Source organism: Ceratina calcarata, unplaced genomic scaffold (genome assembly GCF_001652005.2).
Source record: "Ceratina calcarata isolate Rehan_Ccalc_2016 unplaced genomic scaffold, ASM165200v1 scaffold318.2, whole genome shotgun sequence".
Taxonomy (NCBI): domain Eukaryota; kingdom Metazoa; phylum Arthropoda; class Insecta; order Hymenoptera; family Apidae; genus Ceratina; species Ceratina calcarata.
In genome coordinates, this window is record NW_017154433.1 from 5,061 (window position 1) to 14,894 (window position 9,834).

The 9,834-nt window shown below is 40.7% G+C and overlaps 1 protein-coding gene across 1 annotated transcript; it reads right to left on the bottom strand.

Moving 5' to 3' along the window:
* Positions 1–321: 321 nt before the first annotated feature.
* LOC113464282 (uncharacterized) lies at positions 322–871 on the bottom strand. The gene has a single exon (XM_026813217.1). It carries the CDS (start codon positions 832–834, stop codon positions 322–324), a length of 513 nt encoding a protein of 170 aa, XP_026669018.1. The 5' UTR covers positions 835–871.
* Between the last annotated feature and the right edge of the window lie 8,963 nt (positions 872–9,834).

Here is a 9,834-nt window from a genome sequence, read left to right on the forward strand (position 1 = left end):
GCTCACTGACAAAAATCTCGAATCCTCTCTTTCATTTCTTTCTTTTTTGTATCGCGCACACCAACGTCACGTTGGTGCCGGTAGTGCATACATCTTTCACTCTGCTCTTCTACATTCGGCCTTCCTGACTTATCCGACGACCTCGACGGAATAACATTACAGAATTAAAATAACCAAATGCTTATAAACAACCTTAATAACATACATGTCAACCAATATAACATTACAATTAAAATAACCAAATGGCCTATAAACAACCTTTCTTAACTAATAATAATTATTATAGAAGCAAACTTAAACTAATGATTATTTACACTTGATTTACACTTGTCGCCATAGTCTCATGTGCGCCGCTTGCCATACCCCTCGATAAGGTCTCTGCGTATTTTGAAACCCATCTACGTCTGTGATGGTATATCTATCATTTCCTAGTTTCTCCGCCACTTTGTATGGTCCCTTAAATATTGGTTTGAGCTTGTGAGCTGCTCCGACTGTGGTATCGAAATTCTTAATGGAAACTAAGTCGCTTACTGCATAGTCGTGCGCTTCCTTGTGCTTCTTATCTGCATATTCTTTATTATAAGTCTGCGATCGCAATATTCTATCAGATGCATATCTACGAATTTTCTCTTCTTCGCGTTCTTCCTCGCTTTCGTTACATAAATATTCGCGTAAGGCGTCTGTGGACTTTTTACGCTGCCTTACGCCGAATAGCAATCGACTCGGTGTCTCGCCTGTAGCCTTATTAACGGAGTTATTTAATGCGTACTCGACATCGCTAATAATTTTATACCAATACTTTTCTGCGGTGTCGTCTGTCAGTTTAGCTATCATTGGTGTCAAAGTTCGGTTGACCCTCTCGACCTAGCCATTGGCCTGAGGTGAGCCTAATATGCTGTACTCCGTTACTCATAACAAAATCTCCAAACTCGGTACTCGTAAAGCAACTACCTCGATCCGTGATTATCGTCTTCGATCGCGAATAATGCTCAAAGTATTGTTTCAAATTAGTAATCGCTTCTTTACTAGATGTCGTTTTTGTTGGATAAAGTTTCACGAACTTCGTAAAAGCGTCTATTACGACTAACAGATGTTGCTTAACTAATCGTTTCTTGTTAATCGGTCCAAGATGATCCACGTGTATGGTATTAAAAGAAGCATTACCTTTGGGAATCGAATGAATCCAACCTGGGAGTTTCCCACTAACTGGTGAAAACGTTATACATTTTAAGCAGTTCTTAATGTGACAATCTACTTTCTCACGTAACTTTGGGAACCAATAATTTTCGAGGATCGCTTGCACCGATTTCTCGGTACCCACGTGACCAAATTCGTCGTGATATTTATATAATACATTTCTCTCCATCTGTTCCGGCACATAAAATAATAATTTTTTTAATTTTACTTGCAGTACACGAGACCGTTTCGCATTTCATAAAACTTATCTTCCGATTGTTCTAGTTTAGTATGAATCTCAACGATTGTAGGATCTTGTCCCTGACATACCGTTATGTCCCACTCAAAAGGGTTTTCTTCGACTACTCCAATAACACAACTAAGAGCGTCGACGTGCCGCATGCGATCGCCGGCGCGATATTCTAGTTCATAATCATAATTGAGCAACGCGATCGCCCATCTCTCTACTCTGCGATTAATATCCTTCTTTTTCAGTGTCATCGTGACTGCGTTACAATCAGACATAATTTTGAATTTTAACCCCTGAAGATAAATTCGGAATCGTTCTAACGCGTACATTATTGCAAGAGTCTCTAATTCGAAACTATGTAGTTTCGATTCGCTTTCCGTCGTTTTCTTAGAATAGTAGAATATTGGATGCATTTTCCCATCTACTTTCCTCTGCATAAATACTGCTCCGTAACCAGCCGTACTTGCATCGCAGTGCAATTCGGTGTTATCATTCGGATTATAAATAGCTAAAATCGGGGCTTCGGTAAGTTTAGCTTTCAATATTTTAAATGAGTGATACTCTGTTTTACCGAAACGAAATGTCACGTTAGCTTTTGTCAAGTCGTACAAGGGCTTGGCAATCTACGCGAAATGCTCGATGAATTTCCGAAAGTAAGAACAAAGCCCGAGAAAATTACGCTCATCGCGCGTGCTCTTCGGAATCGGAAATTTTTCAATCGCCTCGATACCACTTTTTGTTGGCCTTACACCATGCTCAGAAACCATGTAACCCAGATACTCCACTTCCGTCTGAAGAAAGTAGCACTTGTTTAATCGTAACGCCAAAAGGTTTTCCGAAAGGGTCTTAAATACTCGCTCCAGTATTTCTAAATGATGATCAATTGTCTGAGTGGCTATTAGGATATAATCCATGTAAATCGCCATATCACCCGCTTTAGTAAATTCGTTTAATATCCGATTTAAATAGCGCTGAAATGTCGCTGGTGCCGTACGTAGTTCAAAGGGCATACGCAACCACTCGTACTGATCCAGTGGAATTACAAATGACGTGTACTTTACAGATTCATCCGCGACCCGAACGTGGTGAAACCCGTCTTTTAAGTCTAACAACGTAAAATATCTCTTATTCCCCACGATCGATAATTGATCCTTGATAAGAGCCATAGGATAATTATCCCTTGCAGTCGCTTTGTTTAAGACACGATAGTCCACACACATACGTAATTTCCCGTTTTTCTTTCTCGTCAAGACTATCGGGGATGCGAATTCGGAATTGCTCTCTCGTATATAGCTCTTTTCTAATAACTCGTCTAAAATCACCTGAAGTTTCTTTTTCTCGTCAATCGCAAGCTTGCACGGGGTGCAGTGAAATGGCCGCGGATTCTCTAAACGTAATTTCAATTCCGATCCCATTTTCTATTGCAATGGCTTCGGACAATCTACATATAATTCACGGAAACTGTTCCGCAATTTGACCTTCACTTCATACGGTACCTCTGCATTTATTTGCAGATCGCTAAGTTCATCCTTCCTGGTCTCTGCTACGTTAATGTGTATTAACTCCCGCGCGCGTCATCGTCAGTCGGTATTGTTAATCGAAATCCAAATTTTTGCAATACATCGCGACCTAGTAATGCTGGAGTCAATGTTGTCTCCTCAGGTACTACATAAATTCTAAGATTCTCTTTCGTAATATTGCCGGTAGAGATCGTCACGAGAATTTTCCCCAAAAAATCGATTTGTACTTTCTTACAGCAATACTCTCGATCTGTTGCATCTATTGGAATAAGCCCTACTTTCTCAACGAATCTCTCTTTGACAAAACTGATCGGACTGCCCGTATAGAGGAGCGTATCTAGACACAATACTTGCTGCAAACTCGAGTTCTTTATCGAATACGTTACAAGTTTTCGGTGCTCTATGGTGTCTTCTTCGGCTGGATCTTCATAAACGTTGGATACCTCCGACTTAATGTTCGACTCCTCCTGTTCCTTCTTCGGACAGTCTTTCACCATATGCCCCATCTCGCCGCATGAGTAGCACGATCCTCTTTCTCTCGTAGGCTTTGGGCACTCCTTCGCAATGTGCCCCGTCCTGTTACAGTTGTAGCACCTAACCGATTTTCCACCGGCCTCTTCCTTCACCGATGTCTTGAATTCTTTTGGCGCTTTCTCAGCTGACTTGTTAGTTGATTTCTGTCCGTGCTTGATTTCCTTCTTGGTATTTGTGAGGGAAATCTTACGGAAACCATTGATCTTTCACCGTGTTAAAGTTCTGCATTCGAGCTTGGTTACGTAGGCTCTGATCGGGTATCCCGTCTACCAAGTAATCTAACAGGTCTTCGTTTTCAATCGGTACTAAATTACCTAAGATGAGCTTTTCATGGTAATAATTATTAACACGTTCCGTGCCAAGCCATTTTTGCCTGACTTGTCGTTCAGGCCATTTGATATTTTGATTAAAGATGCACCATTAAATGTAATTATTAATTATTGTATATATAACAATTAAATAAACTTATGTGTTTTGTTCTTTACTGCATCTTGTATAATGCTTCATTTTTTAGGTAGAAATATAGTTTACAGAATTATATTTGTAATAAAATATATGTTTTCAGCGCATTAAATAAATATGACTGCGTGTACCACCGGTGGTACACGTGGCCTGACGATCAAGTTTACCGTGTACCACCGGTGGTACACGTGGCACGGAACGTGTTAAACGACTCGTTTGTGTGCCACGTTCTGAGCTCAAACTTCTTCATCCGATCCATTCTGCTTGGTCGTTGATCAAATCCATCTTTCATTGCTTCGAGTAACTCGTCCAGCGTCATCTCCGTATATTCAGACTTTGAGCGGAACCATCTATCAGCTTTTCCTTTCAGTTTGGAACTGATAATTATTTTCATAATCGCATCATCTACAACAAAGAGTCTTTTTACCAATCGAACTTGTTTCTCCCAGTCTTCGAAATAGCGATTCGTTCCACTGAACTCGCCCAGCAGCTCTCCGATGCCTTTGACATCTGCGCGTAGTTGTGACGATGCTTCTGCTTGGGAATATCTTCTTGCATCGTTGGCCAAAATTCTTTCTTCTGGTCGGGCGATTCCTGGATTCCCTACGTTGATTAATTCAAGCTCTCGTCGCGCCAATGCCGCTTCCCGTTGGGCCAGATCCCGTTCTCGTCTCATAATTTTGAGCTCTTGAAGCAACAATTCGTTTCTCCCATGCTCTGGTTGCACTTGTACCTCGTCACGATGCTCGTTCCCTCCGCTTTCAGGATCGTTCTCGTTCAACCGATATCAATCGACCGTTCTAAATCGCGGACATCTTATAACAACACACTATCGCTGCACAGGTAATTTGTTATAACCGTAAAACATAAAATTTCTTGCATAAAGCTCTCACGTCTTTACTCCGGTCCCACTTCTGAAAATTGTAAGACAAAGATTGTCGGAATGGACGAACAAACGCGTTAGGATGATGGACGTACGAAAAAATGTATTAATCGTACGTAATATAAATTAACATATGTTACCGACGTGAACTTGAGTGTATGGACAGGAATTGCGACTTCTAAAGGCGAGCGTCTCAACGTAGCGGTTTAGACACCGCTGCGTAGGCCGCGTGCACAACGATTCGAATTTGGGATCGTCGGGGCCGCTTTCCTCGTCTCCAACCGATGACGGTTGATAAAACGACGAGTTCGGGACAGAGGAAGACTGGGGATCTTCCTCTGCGACCCAGTTGCCCTGTGGAGGCGTGTCGTCTGGAAGGAGAGCACTTCAGAGAGAGTAGACTCTATTGCAATTCCGGGGATGAGGAAGACTGGGGATCTTCCTCTGCGACCCAGTTGCCCTGTGGAGGCGTGTCGTCTGGAAGGAGAGCACTTCAGAGAGAGTAGACTCTATTGCAATTCCGGGGACCGTCAATGCACGTAGTTTTTTGGCTGTTATGCAATAAATTATTTGGCAGACTTTCCGAACGCAAGCACCGGTGGAAAATTGAAGTATGGTTTATGGCTTATATCAATCGTTGGGTCGAGCGAGAAAACGAACGAGTAGACAACGCCTGTAGTTTGAGTCTGCAGTCTTGGGCCGGTTAGCCTTTTTTATGACTGCGTGTGGATTGTCACCGGACCCGGTGGGTCCTTGGCGGACTCGATGTGTGCGCCATGCACTTGATATCTGGCAGGGAAATTGCGTCTGAAAGGGCTCGCTTGTGTTTCCGGGAGGGGCTGACTCGCGTAGCTCACGTATCCCAAGTATCGGCCGTATTGTGCGTGTTTAGTCTTAAGTCGTTATCTTGCTCGTAAATAAATTTGGTCGACGACGCGCGGGTAAATTTATTTGTTATTGTAACGGCCGTTCCTGGCGTGGGGTTTCTCAAGAAGAGTTTTCCCCACGTCACAAGCGAAGCTTGGGTGAATGCAGGAACGAGCTGAGTTTGTCAATGTCAAATGTGTCAATGGACACGGCTGGGTAGCGAGCGTCTGGAATGCGGGATAAGAGAACTGTTTCAGGACAAACCTGGACTCGATAACTGTCGAACTGATCGAAGTCAATTTATGGTCTCCTCCTGGAAAGAAAATAGCATCGACTCGAGTTCGAGGGCTGAGTATAAACACATGGCTGCCAATAGCCTTGGCGTACGCAGTTAGACGAGACCTCACGGAGAGAAATGTGTTGCGATTGTAGCATCGGCCGTAGTTGCATTAATGTAAGCGTGCAATATTAGCTACCAACGTTTAGGAATAGGAGTATCTACTCGTGCCACTATAGCATAGAATATATCTATGCTCCCTCCTCACGGTTCACTAGCCGTTTACGCACGAACTTTGTACCAAAAACGCTTGCCCCTCCACCATGCACAATTTGCTCGTTAAGGCACGCACCGTTCTGTATAGTGACGCAAGGCGCAGCCAACTGATCGCTCGCTCGAACATTTTCTTCCAGGAAATTTTTCCCCACTCGGGGGACAAGCAGGATGTGTACGACAAAAGGCAATTCGGCCTTGGCATCTGGTAAGTGTAAGTCTGAGAACTGTCTCTTGCCATCGGTTCGAGNGTATATACATCTTAACTCCTTGGTTGAACCATTTACTATCAACTCTTCTAACGACCTTATTTCATCTGTGAACCAGTCAAGTTTTCGGAATAATTCTAATCTCTCAAAATTATATAGAGTACATTCTCCCTAAACATGATCAATATTTTCTACTCCTTGCCCGCAATCACAGACAGGATTATCTGCTAAGTTTTTCTAAATCTCGATTCCTGTGAATGGTTATGATTTGCTCTAATTCTTGAATACATAACTATCAGTCTTCTACTATTCAACTCCCTATTTTCAATCCATACTTTGTTCATTTTTCTTGTGTTTACTTCTTTGTCACAGAATCTTGTAAAATAATAGTTTCCTTTCTCATTCTCGATCTCTCTCAGGTATTGTGCCCATATTCTCCGTATTGCTTCTTTAAAAGTTCTAATTAGGTCCTCCGAGGATATTGGAGTTTGCATTTGGACTGTTTCATTTTGTTAGGTGAATACCTAACCGGGTCCGGATAGGAGCGGGAAACGGGTTTACGCAATTGATGATAATAAAATTTACAAAATAAATTTTNGTTCTCTAGCCGGTGGTCAGCCAACAATTGACTATTGACCCGGAGCGATACCCGTGGCCCGGATACCACTATCACGTATCCTGTTCTCAGCATTGTAATCAGTGCGGCCTTTACGAATCTATGAAATCGTTAGAATTCGTATCGCTTTATGAAGGTGAAATCAATCTAGCGCCAGTATGAAATCGGAAGACCTAATAGTCTCCAAAATCTTCTTTGGCATAGGCTAGTTAATTAACAATATCTCGATAGTGTCAGGGATTCGTACGAGAAACGTTCGATCTGCACTACGAGATTGTGAGTTGCCGACTCGCCGGAGCTCCGGCTCGGAAGCCATTTTATGGTTTCCGAGAATCCAACATATATCAATCGAGAATTCGTATTCGAATTCTCGTTACGCGGAGACCGGCGATTTCCTCGTGATGTTTACCAGTACGGCACACCTTGTATAAGAAACGTTATACCGTTTCTTATTATAGCCGTGCCGAACTGATTTCATCGGAATTTTGTTTGTATTCACGAGAGTTCGTACTCGAATTCTCATTACTAGAATTTAATAATTATTGGCAAGGCCGAGCAATGCTCTTAAACCTTGCAACAGACTCTATCTTTAAACACATTTCTACCAGTTGACTTTGCTAACTCGTCCGCTTGTTCATTCCCGGCAGTGTCTATATGAGCTGGAATCCAGATTAATGCAATATTTTTCCCTTCCTCTTTTAAATTGGTCAGTTTCTCTATAATCACTGAGGTCCATGAATTTTTAATCGAAGATGAGTCGCAACCTTCCCATCCATATTTCAACGCTGATAGGATAGATTCTGAATCCGAAAAGATGATTGCTTCTTTTTCGCTGCCTTCGTTAAACCAATTGATAGCCTCTACGATTGCTTCTGCTTCCACAGAGGCTATCGCTGTTTTTCCGTCCGTACTCTTTAATCTACCTTGTGTTCTTCTTCTAGAGTTTCCGAGTTGTTTCTTCACTATTCCTAAACCATTTTTAAACACGTTATCTTCCACTTCTGATCTGGAACCGTCTGTGAAAAAAACTAAACATCTTTTGTTAAAGTTGAAATATTCATCTAAAACTTTATCATACAACATGTTTTCTCCTTCTCTAGCTTCTCTCGTGTCTCGTCCTATTTTTAAGTCAATTATAATGATGTTTCTCATATTTTCTTCTCTGCTCACAGCTCTGATCCAGCTATTTTTCCATTCTCTAACATGATCAATTCTTATAATGTTTTCTTGTACCATTGAGATCTCTTCTTCTGCGTCTTCAATCCATGATGAACTTAAATTTAAACTTGTTATTATATCTAATTCTGTTCGGATTCGTTCTGGCATTTCGTAATGATCTCTTTGGTCATAGATTTATTTGAGTTTTTAAATTGCTTTACCCAAAATCTTTTGGCATGAAGTTCCGCCTTCCTTCTTAGTCCTAACAAACCACATTCCGCGTACATGACATTTATCGGCGTCGAAATTCTGTATCCTAATGCTCTTCTATGGGCTTTAGATTCCATTTTCCTGAGAGTATTTCGGTATTTCTATTGCTTCCTACCATTTCTTTTGTCGGCAGATATATTGGAAGGCAATAATCCATAATGGATATGTAAAGGGATTTAATCAGACTTACACTCAAACTACAATCTATTCTTTGTTTAAGAAATTTATTAGTTGCAGTCTCTTATCCAGTCTTTTACGAAGTTCTTCTATATGTTCTGTAAACATTAAGTCTCTGTCTATATTCAAACCTAAAAAATTTATCACATTCTTTACTGCGATAAGTTTGTTCATTACTGTTACATTATCTACCATAGAACTACTGCTTATTCTAGGATCAAAATTGCAGATTTGAGTCTGTTCTTCTGAAAGACACAATCCTCTGAGTCGTAGCTCTTCTCCAATCATCTTTATTGCTTTCACAAGTAAAGTTTTCGCTGCATCTCTATTATCATTCCATGTTACAATGGCTATGTCGTCTGCATACATTAGTACATCTATATTATTGGATCAAATCTATGTAATCTCCTTTCTACGTCAGCTACGTAAATATTATACAAGATGGGACTCAATATCGATCCTTGAGGTATTCCTTTTTCATTTTCTAAAAGTTTTTCTTCCCCTAACGCATTAGACCAAATCAATTTTCTATCTTCTAATTTATCGAGTAACAGAATGATTTTCTATGGACACTTCAGACCTTTCAACTTTCTTAAGGACGTTAGTCTCAAAATCCATTTTCTATAGAATGTTTTGAAATTTTGCATGAGTATTCAATAGAGCATCACAAATATATATGTAAAATCTTAGAGAGATCTGATGATTGGGAGAGTAGCAATAAATTATCGAATTCGGAACTTTACCATGTGAAAACGAGAAAAGGCCAGTAAAATGATGGATTTCAGTAATTTAAGGAAAAACGGTTCTATAGATATTTTCAAAAAACTGACACATGCTAAATTAACTTATTACAATTGTATTAAAAAAAAAATCAGAAAATTTTGATGATTCGTTTAGTAGAAATTCTTAGATGAAGTATGGTATTTTTGTACAACGCGTTCTTGAGAACGGCGAGGGAGGGGATAGTGTAGCCAATAGCGGCAACGGCTCTTCTGTGTAAGCTTGTGTAAGTGCGTATGTATACGCTGTGCGATGTATTAGAGGGCCAAAGATTCTCAACCATTTGTTTCTATTTAATATGTGTACCACTACGTGGCAACACTTGAAATGATTGAGACCAACTGAGCGGGACTAACGTCCTTAAAAAGATTGAATGTATTAC